Source organism: Electrona antarctica (genome assembly GCF_951216825.1).
Source record: "Electrona antarctica genome assembly, chromosome: 4".
In the NCBI taxonomy this organism is placed as follows: domain Eukaryota; kingdom Metazoa; phylum Chordata; class Actinopteri; order Myctophiformes; family Myctophidae; genus Electrona; species Electrona antarctica.
The window spans coordinates 27245839-27267686 of record NC_136809.1 but is presented as its reverse complement, the minus strand read 5'-3'; the positions used below and the strand labels follow the sequence as shown (position 1 = coordinate 27267686).

The 21848-nt window shown below is 44.8% G+C and overlaps 2 protein-coding genes across 10 annotated transcripts in view; both read left to right on the top strand.

Moving 5' to 3' along the window:
• The window catches only part of lrba (LPS-responsive vesicle trafficking, beach and anchor containing), a 312184-nt gene that overhangs the window by 144097 nt on the left and 146239 nt on the right, over positions 1–21848 (top strand). For all 9 annotated transcript variants that reach the window (XM_079499894.1, XM_079499893.1, XM_079499897.1 and 6 more), the window contains exon 36: positions 18304–18470. In XM_079499894.1, coding sequence (XP_079356020.1) covers positions 18304–18470 — 167 coding nt within the window. The remainder of the gene's footprint in view (positions 1–18303; positions 18471–21848) is intronic.
• LOC306922362 (small ribosomal subunit protein uS15-like) lies at positions 1433–1904 on the top strand. The gene has a single exon (XM_079499902.1). The coding sequence runs from the start codon at positions 1446–1448 to the stop codon at positions 1899–1901; it is 456 nt and encodes a 151-aa protein (XP_079356028.1). The 5' UTR covers positions 1433–1445; the 3' UTR covers positions 1902–1904.

The following is a 21848-nucleotide window of genomic DNA, read 5'->3' as shown; positions in this document are numbered from 1 at the left end:
CCCAGGCAGAGGCTTTTGTGCTGGTTCCTGACAACCGGCGATCCAGATATGGAGTTCCTTGTCAGGCATGCCCAAAATCAAAATATGGAGTCTCTGCAGATGTCAGAATGATGTCAGAAGTCGGTGGGACAAAGCCGTATACAGAGTTCTTTGTCAGGCATGCCCAAATATGGAGTCTGGCCCGGGCAGAGGCCTTTTGTGTTGTGGTTCTGGACAACCGTGGATCCGACCGAATCGACAGCGGGCACTGCACTCCCTGTGGGGGTGTGGAATGCATGTGTCGAATTTGAAGTCGGTGGTGCGAATGGTTCTCGAGTTGCGTGGTTTTCAGACGTACACACGTACACACACAGAGACTTGGTGTATTTATAGTTAGATAGTCTATCTAGAGTGCCAAGCCGATGAGGCAGATTTTACTAATTTTTTTGAAAAGCCTTCCATTTCCCCCCAAACCGGGAGGTGAAATCTTCCATTACTACGTAACACTAATAAGTCTGAACTCTCTTTAGAAGCGTTAATATTCTAAACGAGATGCATGATGAAGTCGGAAATTACAGCGCCGTAGATTCAGAGTAAAGGAATATTGTTGGCCCGTAAACCAGGAAGTGAATGGCTGTGTTGCCTAGCAACTGTCGCTGTATTTTAGCCGTTTTATATCATTATTAAAATGATTAAAAATGGCCTAAAGACGTGTCCAGTCTGTCCACATGTCCTCAGGACCCTGTGGTTTTATTTGAGAGGACATGTGGACACATCTTTAGCATCATAAGTGTTAAGCAGTTAACATCCTAATATGCCTTCTGGTATGTATAAAATGCTGAGCAGGCCCAGTTGACCTCGATTAGATCAAGATGGAAAGAGAAAAAGACCTAAGTGACTAAGAAAGAGGTTTCATTATTAGGATACGGATGGCAGGAGCTTCATTCACAAAGACTGCAAAGACTGCTCAACTGGCTAGTATTTTACTGGGGGCACTTTGCTCACTTACGCTTTACTCCGTGAGTAAAGCGCACAGATGTGCATTTGGATCTGTGGGGAACTGTGAACATTCAATGACTTTGATGCTCATGCATTTGTGCGATTTGCTGTGGGGAGCATGGCTTGTGTCAATATGTCCCCTCACAGGGAAGGGTCACTGCTAATCTGAACAATTTACGCCTTTACCTGAGGAAACCACCTTTTTATCCTGAAGAGAGTAGTCTCTCCAGGATGACAACTACAGTATCATCAAATACCAAACTTTTGGTTACCATGGTGCTCCATGCCTCCAGTAGAGTTCCAGATCAGCATGTTCAGGCTTCGGTACCCAGCATTGACTGATGTCATTCTGCTATGATGTCAGTATTGTGACATCAGGAATGTACATATTTGGGCATTATCCTTGCACTTAATACTGAACCGTTGACTAACATTGTGACATTGGACTCTCTTGCTCTGCCGCCATCATGGGTCGCATGCACACTCCCGGAAAGGGCTTGTCCCAGTCAGCTCTGCCTTACAGGCGCAGTGTTCCTACCTGGCTGAAACTGACATCTGAGGATGTCAAAGAGCAGATCTTCAAACTTGCCAAGAAAGGCCTGACCCCCTCTCAGATCGGTGTGATTCTGAGGGACTCTCACGGTGTGGCCCAGGTGCGTTTTGTCACTGGCAACAAGATCCTGAGGATCCTCAAGTCAAAGGGCCTTGCTCCAGACTTGGCAGAGGACCTCTACCACCTCATCAAGAAGGCTGTGGCCATCAGAAAGCACCTGGAGAGAAACCGAAAGGATAAAGATGCCAAGTTCCGCCTGATTCTCACTGAGAGCAGAATCCACAGGCTGGCTCGTTACTACAAGACCAAGAGAGTACTGGCTCCTAACTGGAAGTATGAGTCCTCTACAGCCTCTGCTCTGGTGGCATAAACTGTTCGCTTTGGTTTAATAAAAATTCACACTTGTGTGAAGTGAGGGGAGATCTTATCGTCATACATCATCACATTCTGTGCTCAGCCAATCAAATCATAACATTCCGTGGTGCACACACACAGACACGCAAAGCTGGGCATAAGAGGGGCTAACGCCCCTAAAAAAAATGATAAAAAAATTAAAGTACGAAAATAAAAAAAACATTGTGGCATGGGATTCTCCATATACAGTACAGTATGGGCCTAATCTAGGAACACAACCACATGTGTCTCCATACATGGCATGTGACATGCTGATTTAGATTTAAAAAATACGAAAATAAAAAAACATTGTGGCATGGGATTCTCCATTATACAGTATGGACACAACCACATACAGTATATGGCATGTGACATGCTGATTTGACTGAGAATTGTTACCTTATCAGCCTGCCCGTCAATGCTGGGCTTATTGCGTTCACATTGCGATGCAAATGGCCAGTCCATATATAATAATAATAATAATAATAAAACTTTATTTGTATAGCACCTTTCATGACATGAAATGCAGCTCAAAGTGCTTTACAGAGCAATGGAGGAAAAAAAGAAAAGAAAAGCAAGGCATAAACATTAAAAAACAAGAGCAGTAATGCAATACAGTGAGGACATGAATAACACTAAATTAAAAGATCAATTAAAAGCAAGGGTGTAGAAGTGGGTCTTGAGCTGTGCTTTAAGAATGTCTACAGAGGCTGCCTGTCGAAGGTATGGGCATATATGGGCATTTATAAACGGGTGCTTAACAAAGATGATTTGCATATTGCGATGTCATACATTTCCATATGGGTAAAACGCGACAACAGTGATTTGCGCTGATGTCAGGCTTGTCCATGCAGTCCATATATGGAGTCCTGGGCATATTTGTGTCGATGTTGGGCATGTCCGAGGGCTCGCACGCACACACGCACGCACGCACACGCGCACGCACGCACGCACGCACGCGCGCGCACACACACTCACATTCTCACAGAAATAATTTCCTGCCCTTTGCTGAGGCCCTGTCCATTATACTCCCTCTGGGGGTGTATTTTGCCACTGACAGGAATACGGCATCTTCCCCTCTCTCTCTACCTCCACACATCTCTCCTTCTTTCATCCCTCCTCTCGTCAAACCCCGTTCTCTCCCTTCTTCTCTCCATCTCCTGTCTCAGAACCCTGCAGCATTAAATGCTGCAGACAGTCCTGAAGGGGTTGACTGTGCGTTCAAACCCAGCCCCCCCCGCAACTTAGCAGTAAAATGTTCTGCTTTCTTTAAGGTTCAAGGAAGGGTCTCTCTTACAGTCAGGGCAAAAGGGGGCGGGGGGGACCCATGCTAGTGTTGAAAGTCCATCAGAGGGACGTGCCGGGGAGCGAATAGAGCGCTTGCATGTCAGTAGCGTTGGCCTCAGGTTGCCGTGTTTCACAGTCTCCCACGTTCTCGGGTTGTCTGCTTTTTACGTCCGCCTGACTGGCAACACCCGGGGCCTCTTGACCCCGGGCCTGTACCCCGCCTCACTCTGGCTGTCAGTCATTTTTTAGAAAGAAGACCTACTAAACTAGTTGCCCAGTAGTCCTCATCAGCAGCACACTGTAGAGTCTGCTTTTAGATTTCACACTTTTCAAGTTAAGAAAAAGCTAATAATGTTTTATAATAAATGCCAAAAGCATCAAAAGGCGTGTACAGTGTATATACAGTAAAATGGACCTGAGTTTACTGTGCACACGGCCAGGCTGAAACAGGAGCATTATAAGGAGGATTGCTGGATGAGAGATGACACATTATGTATGTCACATTATGCACAATACATGACAAGCTGAAGTAAGCCTTTTTTCTGCTCTAGCCCGAAGCCATGCACACTGTCTGTTCCCATATCCTCATCTCTGGTCGCTGCACCTCATGACTCACCAGCATCAGAGCCTCTTTGTCTTGACTCATCCAGATCAACTTTTCCCAACTCTCCAAATCTATCTAATTGGTGCCCGTGTGGTTTTATGCGGGTCCGTCATCTCACTTTTATTTTATTTGCTGCCAGCCTTTTCTATTCTGTCCATATATTTCCTGTCATGGTATCCACCATGCATCCTCTGCATGTGTACACTGCCAACCTAGATGGATCTGCTCCGATTAAGTTCATGCACACATCAAGAGACGATAACCACAGGAGCGGTTGATTTGATAACATTCAGGTCATAGTTGTACACAAGCTGCATTTCAGCTTGTGCGTATTGTGCCACGAGAGGAAGCTGGATGTGAACGCTCTCTGACATGTGTTTGGTAACAAAGTGCCGGCTGACAGGCTTCCTTGGAAACCAAGGACAAAGCTTCCACTTCTCCATTATTTAGTAGTTCGGCTGCTTTCTCCTCTTCAGGTTCACAGCTCTACATTGTTTTTATGAAGACGTCCTGGACAAGACGGTCTGTGCTTTTTTTCTGCCATTCTGCTCACTTCAAATTCAAGTGCAGACACATAAGAATTTTCTTTTTAAGACTACTTTATTGTAAAAACAGTGATAAGAAATACTTTTGATTTTTCTTTCTTTCAATTATTTCCTTCCCACACACATTTGTGTGTTGTCACTGCTGTAGTGAGGGTCGCCCACTGGGAGGACGTAGAGCCTTACTTCATCCTACTCCTCCCACCCAACACTCCCTCGAACATGGTTGTGTTTGTAGAGACGCTCCACGAAGCAGATGCTCCACGGTGGATTTGAACCCACAACCATGGTGGACTGTGGGCAGGCGCCACTTAAAACAACATAACATCCCATTATATCACCTTAAGATGATGTGATGCTATCACTGATTTGAGTTTATTAGAATACAATAGAAACTTTATTTGGAGAGCGACATTACAGAACAGACAACTCACTCATCAATTCTCATACAAAACACGATGTACAAATTGCGTTGTACAAGTGTGATTGTAGTGTTCATAAAGGGCCATAGTATTGCAGCAAAGCCTTTGTTCTTGTTTGTTTGAAAACATTACATTTTGACCAGAGCAGCGGTATTAGCTGCATGAGCCCATATTGACTTTGTGTCGGTCATGCAGACCAAACCTCCGTGTCATGACCTCTGAACCCTCCTCTCCTGCAATACACGACTAATTGAAAGCTGTAACTTTTATTTATTTTATTTCAGAAAACCTGATTCGACGCCAATTGCGATCTTGATCAGATACCCCCATTCTGTGGCTCAGCCCAAACTATGTTTCACAATTGAATTTGCCACTTAAACGTAGTTGGTCCTCGGTGACCTCTGGAAAGAAGTGAGCCGCTGATAAGTCGGGCGGGGGGGCCTCTGATATTGCCGTATTGATTTTTGCCTCCATTCCGCGGCTCTACACCGAGCCTCTCTCCCGAGCCACCGGTTTCATTTTGCACTGCCACAATAAAAATAACAGGCCAGTGAAACATCCCCCTGGGGGGATAGTGGTGGGGCAGAGGGGATTTGATATGTTTTTCAGCTATCTTTTATTATTTCCCTTCTTCTGGTCGGCTGGTTTGTGTAGAAGTAAACATTCATAAATACATGAGTTACTATGTTACACTGACACACAGCAGGCACGCAGGTCACCCTGCAGGTTGCTAGTATCACTTCATGACCTGCATCCTATCCCCTCCCCTGCTCTCTGTTACCCCTCTCTCTTTCCCCTTGTCTCTGGCCCATCGTGCTATACAATATGTTGGCCCTCAAGCTTTTATTTAGAGGGTGGAAGTTAATGGCAAGCGGGGCATCAGAAGTGAATTATTCAATAGATAAAACCATATTTATGATGGCCCTCTGTCAGAGTTCATATCCTTGAGACGGCAGTGATAGAGGGGTGCCTTGATTTAGATAACATACACTCTCTCCATCTCTCACACTCTCATCTTGCATCTCTCTTTCCGTCTTCCATTCTCTTTCGTCTTGTTTATCTCTCTTTCTCTCTCTGTTTTCCTTTTGTCTCTTTTCCACCTGACTGTTTTCCTTTCCCTCTCTCCCTCCCTCTCAGTCTCTCCTCTCTCTCTCTCTCTCTCTCTCTCTCTCTCTCTCTCTCTCTCTCTCTCTCTCTCTGGGAGGGGTAGAATTGAGTTATCTGTGGCACTGGGAGTAAGTTATTACAGCGGTCCCAGGGTTAGAACACAGATGAAGATAACTGGGAGGACTGGAAATCCAATTACCTTCCGAGGTTCTCTATCTAATAGGATCCTTAATGCGCCGGAGATCTGCAGATCCACCACACTTTACAGGATGGAAGGAGAGAGAGAGGGAGGGATGGAAGGAGAGAGGGAGGGATGGAAGGAGAGAGGGAGGGATGGAGAGGGGAGGTTGGTGTGTGAAGCAAGGAAAGGAAGGGAGAACATGATAGGGGAGGGGAGGGGAGGGGATGGGAGGGGAGGGGATGGGAGGGGAGGGGAGGGGATGGGATGTGTGAAGAAAAGAAAGTGGGTGTGGGAGGAAGAGAGGAGGAAGGAAAGAGAGAGAGAGAAATGGAAAGGTGTGTTTTTATGGGTCTGTTCATTAGAGGTGAAATGTGGCGCTCTGGAGCACAAGGGCAGATGGGGGGGACCAGATAACTGTACCCCAGTCATTTCTTTTCCTCTCCGATCTCTTTCTTTCTCTCTGCCTTGCTTCCACCCTGTCTCTCCCTCATGCCTCTCTCTCTTTTCATAAACCCTGCTTGCTCGGTGCGTGCCTGTTTAGATGGAGTAATTGAATTGACTGTCTGAGAGATGCCATGAAAGCCCAGACGATAGCGGGCTAATTAGCGCCCGCCATCATTGTTCCCTCTCTCCCTCCCCTCCCTCTCTCCTCTTCCCTCCTCCGGCCCTGTAAAGTGATCCCCCCCCCCCCAAGTTAATGACATTAACATTGAGCTGATGCTCATTAGGTTTTATGGTTGTAGCTTTGGTAGTGAACGGTGGAGAAAGCCTGTGCATCTCGGAACACAAAGAGAGAGAGGGGGGGGGGGGGCATAGATGAGAAGTGAGTTCACTGGATCAGTGCATCAGTGCTGCTGTTTGTGAGGAGAAGTCTTTGTTGCACAAAAGGCTGTTTAAGATTAAATGACCTGGGGAGAGGCAACACGATCGGTAGAACAAAGGCTTATACAGAGATATGCTCTCACGCACGCCCGCACGCACGGCGCCCGCACACACATGCACAACAACATAGAATCACGCACGCACGCATGCATGCACACACACACACGCGCGCGTACACACACACACAGAACACCAAAAGCCCTGAATGCTATTTATAACATGTCACTCACAACAGTCTGAGTGACAGCTGCCATCAGCTGTAGCTAGCTGTCATGTAGCGGCCGCTGCAGTGATGTATAGCCGTCACTGTGGGTTGGACACACATCCCAATCCCTCCATCTGTAGACATAACAACACACACTACATAAGTACATATCATCTCTACATGAACAGTACCGGTATATTCATTGGGAAAAACGTGTATATATGTTTTTAATACATTCTAATTTTTGAGCGGTGGTAACCGCTCCAACACTTGACTATGTGTGTTTGGGTGTCTATTAAGCGCCTCCAATGCCTGGGTTTTGATATTAAGTCATATGGCAGCCACGTCTATGGATTTTGTGTTTGTTTAGAGCACTTTTAACAAACGCTAAAAGGGTGCTAAATGTGACGTCCAAGTCTATGGACTTTTAAGATGGTTGCACACTGGTGTTTTTTTTTGCTGCATTTTGCAGATCCAAATGTATTAGGCTATCACTAGCTCTCAGCCTGTCACAACACCCCACTAGACTCTACTAGACAGCTGTGGAAAACGGATAAAATCGTCCCCGGTCCTAAAAAACGTTTTCTTTTTTACGATCTCCGACGTCAACTTTATATTGCATTTCCATTGACCTGAATGGGGGGAAATGCTAAAACTCACTATTCTGCCACATGTGACGTCATGTGGGTCAATCCATCATCATCATACGGTCATCATCAAATACTTAATAGTGGTGCATCAGCACTGCGGTCACCGTTACTTCAAAGGTACCTCTGCACTTCACACAGGCTGGGGTGTGATTTAAAATATATTGTCCTTGAAGAGTGTCTAAAACCTCTATATTTGGAGAGAAGGATTCCTACAGTAGGAAGAGATGAGGGGAGGTGGTGAACATGGGTATAGGGTATCCCTCAGCTTCCCACTGTCTTGTCAGTGTAATGAAGTCCCCTGGTACCTCCGAACACACTTCTCATCATGTGACCAGCTGACCCCTGAGCTGTGAGAAAGACCTTCCTCCTTGTGGAGAAAGGTGATGTCCGCACACAGTATAATGGTGTCCTGTGCCTTATTAATCAAACAATCAACGTTTCACCCAGGAAGGGCTGCATTGGGTCTGGACAAAACACTTTTTGATCCAGCACCAGTTGTATGAAGAGTTGTGGGGGTGTGCATGTTGTTGCTGTTGGACAGAAACCTTGTGTCTCCGTATTTATGTTTTGTTTTTAGTTCTTTCCATATGACTGTTACACAAAAGTAGTGAATTTCAGATCAAGCTTACGACACATCGCATCGTGACTTTGTGCATTGTGTAGATATGCCAATTTTGTTTAATGTAATCAGGCTTTCTCATATTTGGGTTTTTATGTACAGTGGTCTCACAAGAGGCCAGAGCGAAAATACATCGCATGGATGCCAACTGATTTGGTGCTACTCGTCATAGCTATCTCCCTACTTTGTATAATCCCTCTTCAGTGCCAAATTTGCATTTCGTCTTTGGAGACCGTGTGGGAGGGGAGGAGGGGTGGGCCTTATTATAATGAGTCAAAGATGTGGGAGGGGAGTAGCCGGAATAAGGGTGTGGCAGAGGAAATTATTTGCATAAACAGCACTCCCATCACATCAGCACATTGTGGTACTGCAGCTAAAACTGCTTTAGAAGCTTGACAGAAATGACATGGACTGGTTATATCAGTCCAGTGGTGATTTAGGCTCAAACCATTAGAAATATATTTATGGGACATAAACAATATGATATTAAATATTAAAAATCACACCTGTTTGAAGTTAGGGGCGCTCTTATCATCGTACATCATCATACATCATCTCCTTCCGGCCAATCAGAATTTGCGTCCTCACCTTCGTCTTGTTACGCATGTTTGCGTTTACACAAACACTACAAATTGTCCTAAAGAAAAGGCGGTGATCCGAGCACGGTTAAAATCACACCTGTGTGAACCAAGTGGACTCACAGGAACGCGCCCAGGGTGGCGGCCCGGTGTGTGTGTGTGTGTGTGGGGCTGCGCAACACAGACCAACCAAACGCTATTTTCGTGCTCGGATAGACCCAGCCAGCCAGCCAGGGACACACACAGCTCCGCAATGGAGTGGTTACACCACTCAAAAATGAGGAGAGGGTGGATAAAAATAGATGTCATTTATTTATACAAGTTAAAAGAAGCCAACATGTTTCGACTCCAACAGAGTCTTCATCAGGGCAAGTATATGCAGAAAATCAAGCAAACACAGGTCCTTTATAGTGTGAGAACACACCCAGAGCTACACACGTGTGTGTGTGTGCGTGCGTGAGCCCTAAACACTGATGAGCAAATCGTCATATGTAATAACATAAAAGCACAAAACAATCAATCAAGAAATAAGTGGGGCAAATAACAAAGAAAAAACGCAGCAACGAAAAAGAAACATAATGCAGCAATAAACATAAGTGATACAAAGAAATCAAACATACCTGCAAAATATAATTTAAAATTGTCAATGGCATTTAATGTTTGTGTTAGGACAAAGTTTGTGTTTACACACACACACTAAAAGCTAGACATAGCGCCCCGGCTTCGCCAAGCATCCGCATACAAACACAATTGCAGGAGGAAAAGCCGGACAACCTTTGTTGGTACATTAGAAACTCGTTAAACGGGAGTTTTAGGATGGAGGCAGGTGAGCCAGTACGGTAAAATATTAGTGGCAGGCATGGGCCATGGCTCAGTGGTCCAGGCACCTTGGCTGGCAATCCAGTCTGGCAGTGTGCCGCGGGTTCGACTCCCGATCCCGACGGCCTTTACTGCATGTCTTCCCCCCCATCTCTCTCCCCATTTCCTTTCAGCCTACTGTCTGTCCCTCCATAAAAAATAAAATACACCATTTAAAATACAGTAGTAGTGGCAATACAGAAATGTTATTTGTTATTGTTTCCTGAAAAGTAACAGTTGTGAACATACCAGGTTACCTAACATGCCCCTAAAATGTTTTTTGTTCTCTGACTCAAGCTGTATGCTGTCGGTATGTTAGCTGGTGTGAAAATGTTGTTTAGCTGTTGCTTCTTGAGCCATCAGTTGAGTGTGTGATCATGGCACTGAATTTATTTCTGTAGGCCTTTGAGTTCTGCTCTTCTCTTTAATTACGTGTATGAAATCACAGTTTTTGTGTTGCAGTACATTTGTTTCCCTGCATGTGGCTGTCAGGCACTGTCATTTGTTTGTCTGGTTTCTGCTGTGTGGTACTTTCTCTCCTGCCTTGTGAATGTTGACTATGGGAATCATGTTGCAATTATTGTTTCCTTTATGTTGAATGTTGCTCACCGACAACAGCTGGTTACTCGATTGCATTCAATCTGCCGTTTTAGCCACACGTTTCACTGAATAGTATATTAAGCCTCTACGGGGTATGGCCAATCTGTTTCTGTTTGTAGATGTTCCTCCGGTGTTTTCACCCTTGAGATCGGCGCCCCTGTCTCTGTGTATTCATAATGTCGTAGAGAGAGACAGCGGCCTCACGCGTTGGACGTGTATTTGTCATCTGGGTTGCGTCCTTCCTTCATTTGACTATTTTTCACCACCAGACGACAGTTTTAACACGTATGATTTTTCAAGCGGCCGTGACCTTGACGCAGAAACAAGGTTTCTGCAAGGCGGTGGCAAACAATGCCAGACTGATGGTGGTGCGGAGAGAAGGACGCGGTTAGTGAGAGAGGAGAGCAGAGGCTTCTGGGTAGGAGAGATGAAGAGGCTGCCAACCCAGCTTTGTGACCAGTCCATTACAGAGCAGCCACAGACAGGAGGATGGGAGGGGAGGGCGGGGAGAGATAGTTTGATAAGTGTTGCGTCTGCGTTGGCCTTGATGGCCGCAGGCGAGGTGGGGCTGATGCCAGCGAGTGGAGCTCCGTTTCAGCCCGGATTAGATTATTTGTCCCCCTGCTGCACTCAGGGAGGGGGGAGGGGGGGTAGAAATCAATACTCGGGGAGCGTAGCATGACAGGGGCATCATTTCAGAATTGAAAGTGGCTGTCAGGCTTTGTCATTTGGTGACTTTTGTTCGCCATTGTACTTTTAAGCCCTCATTTTTCTCTCCCTCCCGCTGCCTTTCACTCTGCCCATTGTCTGAATTCCCCCGGTGGCGTTTTATGTTGCAATTTGAAAACTCGGAGGGCAAGAGATCAAGTGCGAGGGAATCTCTTTGAAACCAATTGGTTGGACTGGTTCAGCATCTCCTTTTGTTTAGCAACCCCCACCAATATCCCATCTTCCTTTTCATCTCATCTCATCCCCGTGTCTCCCACCAGACGGCCCGCTCTGTGTCTGTTCCACAAGGAATTCCTTATTTGTAGCCATGTATTTGCATTCTCTGTTACACGACAAGGACAAGCCTGATGTCTCGCCGTCCTCTGGACAGTCTCTCCAGTGCCGTTTGTAAATGAAACCCTCTGGGAGTGCTTGTCGGGGCGAACGTGAGAAATTGGAGATGTGCTGCGGAGCGATGGGCCAGCGTCGAGAGAGAGGGAGAGAGGGAGAGAAAGGGAGAGAGAGCAGTGCAGCTCTGTCGTGGCACCGATGTCAAGAGATTGCAAATCAAGCACTTTTAATAACATCTCTCCTCAGCCTTTTGTTTCTGTCTACCCGTCCTCCGCTGGAACCCTGAGTCCCGGGGTTTTGTTGTCAGAGGTAGGCACAGAGAGGCACCACTGCACTGCCAGCCCTGGGCTCAGTCAGTCTAATTGATAAACACACGGCTGATGTGTTGTAATGAGCCTCCGTTCTCCGGGCTATTACACTGGTTAACCCTCTCAACTCTCACAGGGAGAGGAGGAGGAGGAGGAGGAGGAGGAGGAGGGAGCTCGGCCGTCTTCGTCTTGACAACAACAGCCTTAGTTACGGTTGATGCTAGTCATGTTTCCATCCAATTTGTCAAGTGAACTGTCCAAATGGGGGCAAGGAAATACATTTTGGCCAATGTATGTTTATGTCAGTGGAGCTGAAGCAAATAAATGGGGCAACTGAATATAGAATATATTCATGACAGAATATTGTGATTATTAGTAATAATTGGGAATTCAATTTGCTTTATTTATTTGACAATGTATGACTATTGCATAATTTATATATCTGGGGAAAAAATGAAAATGTATTGGCTCATTCCTGAGCCAATAATTTGATGACCAGGTCATCGGTCAATATTCTTTATACTCTACCTACCGCTCATCAAAATATATGCTTAGGAATGCAACAAAAACAAAACATTTCCATGAATTCAAGGTTTCATGTGGTGTGTAATTGACAGAAAATAAGTAATGTTGTGGGGTGAACTACTCCTTTAACCCATTTAGGCCTGACCTCGAAATTTAAAAAAAATCTTCTAAATCCTCCAGTTTTCTGAAATAAATATTTTCATGATTTTTCAAAAATAGAAGACCTACAAGCTCGTAGTGCGCCACTTGGTGGCGCGCTATGAGCTTGTAGATCTGCTATTTTTCAATAGCTAAATAATAACATAATGTTTAAAACACCAAAAGCGGTTCCCGCCTAAAATGGGTTAAGGAAATCCGGCCAATATCGTTGCTGTTGGGAAGAAACCACCTGAATCCATTTTTGAGGTTTTTGATTTTTGATTATTTTTTTCATAAATCAATGCTATTGATCACCCTTTACATCTGTCTGTTGGTTAAAAAAATATTCAACCAATGAAAAGTATTAAAAAGCGCTTTGGACAAAACCGCTTAACTCCATTGGACCCTCAAACTGTCTGCTAAAGCAGCTAACTCACCACCTCTCCCCCCTCATGCAAGTAATTGACAATATATAAATTCACAATACCAACTTTGATGAGGCAGCATTGAATTTTTTTTTTAAATATAAGGTTTTACTAATTTCCTGAAAAATGAACATTTTGGAGTTAGGTGGTTTCTTTCCGACAGCAGAGATATTGTAGTTATTGCGATCGTTAGTCGCATTTACTATGAAAACCTACATCTCCCGTCTAAGTTAGTCACCCACGCCTCCATATATGGTCACGACTCATGACATCACATCTCCATATATGGTCACGCCTCGTGACATCACATGACATCATGAATACCCTTAGATCTCCATATATGGTTGTCAGTCCATCACGCCTCGTGACACGCTCCATATGTCAATCTGACATAATCAAACCCTCTACTGGATAACCATACATGGAGAAGACTGGATCATCACATAGATCTGCATATATGGAGCCAGCCAGCAACTCTACATCTGACCTCAAACCCTTAGATCTCCATATATGGAGCTGACCTGTTCTGACATTCCATATGTTGATCCCTCCCCACCCGTCCTTCCTGTTCTGACATTCCATTATGTTGATCTGACCTCATCAAACCCTGTACACTCAAGACACGCTCCATACATACACGCCAGTACAGAATTCATTCCATATGTTGATCTGACCCCCCATGCCAAAGCGCCAGCGCTCGACCAGCAGTCTGCCGTCACCCAGGCGGATGCGTGCTTCTCGCCCTCAGGGCGTCTTACTGGTATTATGCCAATATGATACATCAATGGCACAAGATTATTAAGGATTTTAAGGAAACATGCCTAATGATGATAATCAAACACTGTCCCCCAACATTTGCTGAATGTGATTTCAGAATTGCCTTAGAAACAATATTATAAATATAATTATCTCTGTTATTGCATCATCACAACCGTGAATGTCCATCCAGCTCTGTTTACTTCCCGTCTACAGAATCAGCATGGCAACAACACAAGTGTATTATTAAATTGCTTTACTTTGTCTTGAAAATGACCCGAAAACTTGATATGATCAATTAGATCCAGCTGACATTAATATGTTGGCTCTACATCACAACATTCAACTGTTCTTCTTGTCTGTTGCATGTATGGTAATAATATGAGGGAGGAGGGGCTGATCTCTTGAAACAGTGACAATCGTCTTGAGTGTTTAAATGGGGGCTGACGTTATTCTCTTATCTCCTTAAGACCGAGAAGGAATCTGTGTCATTTTAGATTTTAGCTAAAATGCATTCATTTCTACGTTGGCTATTCAAAAATACCAGCGCGTCACTTTGTGCCGTGCTACGAGCTTGTAGATCTGCTATTTTTTGAGAAATCGGGAAAATCTGTGCAAATCTTTGAATATATATTTTTAATGTGAACATTTTTAACTCAGATATTCGCTCCTGGGGGTCCCTGGAACAGAAATATTTTTGAGATGGGGGACTGCGGCCAAATTCATAACTTTGGGAGGTCCTTCACATGAAAAGGTTTTGAGCACCACTGATATACAGTAGCAACTTAGGTTTTTCAGTTTTATTTAGAAGACGGCCTTAGGTCTTAATGGGCTATTACATCACTCTCTGTTTGCTTCCTGTTTGCTTCCTGTCGGTGGGATCATCATGGTAACAACATGACCGTGGTGACACGGCTAGCTGTTCAGTCCATTGTTAACGTCAGCTAACTGAGGCTGCTGCGTGCCATATGCTCGGCTTTGAAACAAACCTGTGTAATTTACACTTGGCTCATACGCGAGATATGTTGTAACACCTCATCGCTGTCGCCGTCTTGCATAACGCCGCATGACATTCTCGCCATTATGCGTACCCCAAAGTCTTGTATCCAGTCAGCGGCTGGCCGCATCCACCTCTTGCTCCACACACATCCCTAGTTATTTATTTGAGTCGTGGATGAATTGTGGGAGACACGGCTCTGTGTAATTGACTCGATTAATGCCAGCCATTATCATCCTGTCTCCATGCGGGCTGTCTCCTCTGGTGGGAGGCAGGCGCCCATGCCGCCCGACCCTGTCAGCCAGGCCACGTAATGGAAGGTGCTGCCCATGATTACAGTGTCGCAAGTCATAAAGGTCTCGCTTGCCTGCTCGTGGTGCCCCTGCTGGTGGTGGTAATGGTGGTGGAGGTCTGAATAGCGGGCTAGGGATAGCAAGATGGAACCGTTTCAGGTTCAAGCTGAAGTTCTGAATGTTATTCAGCTGGCTGAGTTTTTTGGTGGTAAATGTGTTGTAGGCTATTAGAGACTATTTGAAAGTATGTTTATACTCGGCATAACCAATCCAACAGCCCAGAGTGAGCTTCTAGTTGCCAATAGCAACAGGCTCTGTTTTCTAGGTTTTTTTTCATGAACTTACTTTTCTTGCTCTGACATTTAAACGTGTATGTTTTCACAAGGTACCTTAAATTGAATAAGGGATTGATCAGTACATCATCACTGCGTGTTGCTAAATATCCTTTGTTCTGACAGTGGAGATAGTGAGTACACACGACTGGAGAATTGGTTTAAGCTGTATAATGTATGATTTGTAGCTGTAGTATTCGAAGCCCCATAGAAGCAGTCCAAAATAAGTAAACCCAAGCAGTAATCTATGACTTGATGTCCATGGAATGACCTCCCTAATTTGCAGTGACTTGTCTTTTCCACTTTGTAGCCAAACCTCACTCCAGGTATTAGCGGCACTAGTTTCGCGTCCAGCCTTCTTGGGTCTGTTATTTTAAGCGGTTGAGTCTGCGAGTTTGGCCCTTTTCTTCCCTGTAGCCAATGTTGGCCTGAGCTATGAGAGCAGCCCATTACAGCATGGAGGGGGTTTTTTTTGGAGGGGGGGGGGTGTCTGGGCAGGCAGGACACACAGGTGGTGAAGTGTTTGTTTATGGTTATGACTGTGAACCCAGAGCTGCTGATTAGGACTGCAGACTTGTACAGGCTGGCCTCAGTTTGCAGCGGCAAGTGGAAATGGACTGACGTGGGGTCTGCTGTTTAGTTTGTTTAGGGGGCTTTGAAACACTGCAGAGCTGGTCACTGTGAACACACACAATGTTTGTTCCTGAAAACTCAGATTCACGCCAATATATTGTTTTTTATCATTTATAGGTTTCTATTTTCCATATATATATATATATAATATATATATATATATCTCCCAAAGACCCTTGTCTACAGTACCTATTAGTGTAAGTGCTGTACAAATAGGTTATTTCATTTATTATTACTGTAAGTCAGATTCCTCCACAGCAAATATAAGGGCGCTCTTATCATCTTACAACATGATGATGTAAAACAAACATTGAGACAAAACACATTAAATTCTCTTTATTGTCAATGGTGTTTTTAAAACTAACTTTGAACTAAAAACAAACTAAAAAACAAATTAAACCTGTATATAGGAGCGCCCCTCAAAAACAAAAAAATATATAAAATCGTATCGTTATCGTGAGCCCAATATTAATATAATTAATAGTAATATTTCACCTGTACCACTTGTTCTTGGATATAATAACATCAGATTAAGGTAAGAAAACTGTTGGTCCGGAATTATCCTTTAATGAATGGACAAAAAAAAATCGGACAGAAAAACACACGCACACTTATTCAGCCTTATACAGTCAGTGTCTTGTGGTTTTGACTTTGAGGGGAATCGCATGCACATACTGAAACATTCTGGTTGGAGAGTCACGTGCACACACTCAGAAAGATAACATCCTTTCTTCCGGTTTTAAAACATTTTTAAAACATTGGACTGTGGCAGAGCACCTCTCCCGTAGCCCCATTTTTATTCGCTGGTTTCTCAGGTCACCCTGCTGGAAGGTCAAGGCCTTCTCTAATGCTCCACAAAGAGACATAGATTGATAATTAGAACCCAATAGCCTGCAGAATAGCCCCGCTAATGTGATTTATACCTATAGATTTTCTGTCAGATATGAAAAGTCATTGCTGAAATGGTTGAGGAGGGCCCATTATAAAGCACTTACTGGTTTTTACTGGTAACTTTGGGACAGCAGGCCGGGGTCTCTGAAGTGATGGCTACTGTATGGTCATTTTTCCCAGCAGGTTGGCTTAAGGTTAATTTGATAAGGCCAGTATTATACTACCGACGCGACATTAAGAATTGAATTGTGAGTTTTCATTATTGATATTGTAACCTTTTATTTTGACAGGCTGCGCTTAAAACATGCAGAGGAAAACATAAATGGGCCATAACCAGCGTGATTATCTGCATAGCTCGCTGTACCATGCAAAAATTAATGGCTATAGCACATCGAGTTAGTTACACTGGCCTGCTTTAAAAAGAAAACAAAAAAAGAATTTCAAAATCCTCATTGTGGAAATAAAAGCAACATTTGAGGTTATTTTCGAATGCGTTTTATTTTTATTTTTACCATCTCCAAGTTCAAAGGCCCTTTCTGATAACAAATTCCGACAGAGAAAAATGTCCTTCCTGTGCATTGTGGGTGCGGGTGTGATTTGGCTTGCTGGAGGGCATTAGTAAATACGTTGTCCAGTGTTATTAATCACTGTGACAACAGGACAAAAATGACCCTCTGCTTTTCATTTGCTTCTACTCTGGATAGAATTTCTCCACATAGAATCCAGTTGCGTGTGTGCGTGTGTGTGTGTGTGTGTGTGTGCGCGCGTGTGCGCCCGTGTGTGTGTGTGTGTGTGTGCGCGCGTGTGCGTGTGTTGGTGGGGGGCTGTGAGTTTGTGTATGCTGTGTGTGCGCATGTGTGAGTGTATATTGATTTGACCTTAAGTTTGCTCTAAGCCTATTATGCAATGTTTATTGAACAATTACAACCTATATGGTTAGACTTGTTCCCATGTATAACATGTATAACATATATAAAGCTATTTTAAGTACCGGCATACAATTATTGTGTTAAAATCTCCCTACATAGTGTTTTAAAAAGACAGCAATTACAATGTAATTCCAAAGTGTTCAAATTGTTACAATATCGCATATTTTCCGCATATACTTTCCGCTTAGTTACTAGACGTTTACTCTATTAATAAAGTAAGCTTAATGTCACCTATTCAGGGTTCGACCTCTCTGTACAGTTTTAACAAACACACCTTTGGCAATGCTGGTATGTGTGACAATTCCAGTTGTTTATAACAGTGGTTCTCAAAGTGGGGTCCTAGAGGTGGTCCCAGGGCGTCTTTAACCCTATAATATACCTACCGTACATCGGCTATTTGAGCTGGCTATTTTCAAAAAATTGTGAAAAGATAATTCCAGGTGGGGAGGGGGGTTACGTTCATATGTTGCCAAATACGTTAAAAAAAATGGTGGTCCTAGAAGTGACACAGTTGGAGCCACTGTATTCTAACAGGGTGTTTGTGCTCCCCCTATGCAGTCCTACTGTGCCCAGTATGCATCCGAGAAACGGGACGAGGAGAAGATGTGCGACCACCTGATCCGAGCCGCCAAGTACAGAGACCATGTGACCGCCACGCAGCTCGTCCAGAAGATCATCAACATCCTCACCGATAAACACGGAGCCTGGGGGAACTCCTCTGCCAGGTATGAAACACACGCACAGTGGCACACGCACTCACACACAGTGACTGAAGTCACAGAAAGCACTGTAGTGTGCATTGTACTGGCATGTAGCTTCAGTATGATATTGAGTCATAACATGATACTATGAATGGTCTGACAAGGACTTTTTGTTCAAGCAGGATGTGAAAGGCATTGTATATTGTGTTGAAACGGGATTCTGGGTTTATAGTAAAGTCCACACACACACACACACACACACGCAGTGTTGCATGCTTTATAATATGATATTTGAGTCTAATGTTCCAATTTACCTAGGTATATTGGTAACCTTTCCCCCTCCGGTCAGGCTGTTTTTACCAGTCATGTTACAATTAAGTGAAATATTATATAGAGCTGCCTTTAATCACAGAGAGGATGCACCTGTTTTCTAAAATGGCCTCAGCAATAGTTTTAATCTCATAATACCACAGCCTTGCTCCTTCCCTCCTGACAACACAACACAACCAATACTCCAGACTTTGATTGAATTAGCTCTCACACCGATGGAAATGTCAGCCGTGGGATGTGTGATCCATCGGCTCTGGCCAGAGATGAAAGCCATTTAAACAGCTCTGCGGCCATTAAGAGCGGAGGAAACCCTATCCCCCGTGTTTGTTTCATCAAACAGGCGGCGCAGTCCGATGGAGCTGCTCCCTAATGATGTGTGTTTGTGCAGGTACTGTGTAATGGCGAGCAGGCGAGCCGGGGCGCACTCGCCTCTGTGCTTGTTAGGCTCAGCCCAACTCTCCAGAGGCTCGTCTGGGGGCTGTGGGGAGTGGGGGAGAGAGGGGGGAGTCGATCTCTCTGGCTCTCTCCCTTTTTTTTCGTTTTCTTCCTTCCTCTTGTTCTTAGATTCTCTGACTCTTGCTTTGTTTTCCATCTCTCACCGTCCTCTTGTCTCTCTCTCTCTCTTTCCATCTTGCTTTTCTATTAGTCCGCCATGTGTTACTCAGACGAGGCCCTGCTGTTTGCTATGGAGATTGTGCTCTGCTGCGCCACCCCCCAGCCCCCACCCCCACCCCCCACATTACTGACCCCCTGTTCTTTTTTTTATGCTGTCTCAGTATTGATGGAGGTTCTAATGGCTGTTGATGTGCGCGCAGAGCGGCTGGCACAGGTCCTGGGAGCGCTGAGCTCTTTTAATAAATCACCATCAGTCCCGTGCCATTACATCGATATTTTTGGTCAATTACCGCGAAGGTCAGGTGCCGTTTGCTGCCATTGTTGCACTGCAGGCGCCCATAGTATGGCACGGGGTGCAGACAGAACGCAGCATTAAACATCTACTAGTGTCTGGAACAAAAATACAACAATATTGTGTGAATTATAGTGAAGACTCCTATGTTCCTTGACATCATCAAACATGGACTGTGCATTTACACACACGCACACGCACGCACGCATACGCACGCACGCACACGCGCACGCGCATGCACAGTTTGCACACACACGCACGCACACACAAACGCGCGCTCGCGCGTACACACACACACACACCCCACACACAACACACACACAACAATTGTTTGCGTGTTAATGCAATATCCCTGTAAATCAGAAGGGTAAACGATACAAGTGTACTGTATTGCGTGTGTACTTGCACAAACAGAAATACACATGTGCGTGCGTGCGTGCGTGCGCGCGCACACACACACACACACACACACATACGTGCACCTTTCCCTCTCAGCTGTGAAAATGTAATCCAGGAGCTCAAAGACAACATGCAGCCATGATTACAACCTTTTGTTCCCGAGTTGTAGAATGGGAGGCGGGCTGCTCAACCACCATAAAGGCGTATTCCCCAAAGTTTCCATTCAATAAAGGCCCCGAAAATGAAAATATTATTTTCTCGCCGGCTGATGGGAATTGTTGTTTCCTCACGGCAGGCATCTAATATCTTGTGACACAGCGTGACCCGCCTGAATGCAATTTGTGTCTTAATATCCAGCTTACAGCAGCCCTGGCCCCACCAGACAGAGGTGTTTGCTCAGTCTCTCTTCCATTTCCTCTCTCTCTCTCTCTCTCTCGCTCTCTGCCTCTCTCTCTCTCTCTCTCTCTCTCTCTATATATATATATATATATATATATATATATATATATATATATATATATATACACTCTGTCTTTCTTATATATATATACACACTCTGTCTTTCTTTCTTTCTTTCTTTCCTTCTGTATTGGAATGGAAAAACGTGTCAGACAGACAGGCAGAGAGACAGGACTTGTCTCTCTACCTGTCTTCATCCACAGAACTGGGTCTCAGTCCCTTGGAGACTCAGGTGTACGACATGCCAGCCAGCTGTCTGCGTCTGGAAGAAGAAACGACCGAGCCACATTAAATGAATAGCCAGCAAAGATGCCCACAAATAGAACAACTGGCACATGTCATTTTTTTCCCTCCCTCCCATGTCTGCCCCCCATCTCCAAGAAACACCCCTCCATTTCTGTTCTGCTCTGTGAGTGTGGGTCCACTGAGTATCCAACTGCTGTTTATTTGGGTCAGGAGACAAATCATCTTTCATGTACCTGACACCCAGGAAGAGTAGATGGACCGAGAGAGAGGAGGAGAGATGGGGGCAGATGATGGAGAATGCCAACTCTCACTCTCCCGGGACACTGTTCTCCTTTCTCTCGATATATCGTTCTTTCTTTCCTTCCTTCTTGCTTGCTTGCTTTCTTGCTTTCTTGCTTTCTTACTTTCTCTTTCTTTCTCTCTCTTTCGCTCCCTCTCTCCCTTTTCTGTTACTCTCCATCATACCATACCGTTATCCATCAATTGCATTCTAATAGGCTGACTAATGTACCATGGCAATTCACTCTGGATCCAAGGGGGGGGGGGGGGGGGCGGGGGGGATTGTTGTCTGCAACCGAGGGTAGAAGAAGGGGGGTATGGGGTGGGGAGGTTGTTGTCTGCAACCGAGGGTAGAAGAAGGGGGGTATGGGGTGGGGAGGTTGTTGTCTGCAACCGAGGGCAGAAGGTGTGATCTAGAAACGGTGTCTATTTTAGACGGGTGGAGCGTGAGTTATACTGGGTTGCTTGCTAAAAGTAACTGATCTACAAGCTCACAATGCGTCGCAGCGTGACACTGTGAGATGTAGCACTTGCTTGGCTTACGCCTTGCTCGGGCACGCCTCATGGGACTCAAACTAGCTTCAGTCAGCCCACCTGCCTTGTTTTGAACGTGATTGGATGACTCTGAATATGAGGACACTTGCCCTCCCCATGCCCTCCGAGGAAAAATCCCTCGACTCAGTGAAATAAAACTAATTTATATCACATTATTTGCGTTGGTTATTTTGTCCTGGTGTATTTAACTTTTTGGTCTGTTTTCTTTTTCTTCTGATATTTATCCT

What these genes read in the sequence shown, in the direction of transcription:
- LOC306922362 (XM_079499902.1), top strand. Translation starts at nt 1,446, where the DNA reads ATGGGTCGCATGCACACTCCCGGAAAGGGCTTGTCCCAGTCAGCTCTG.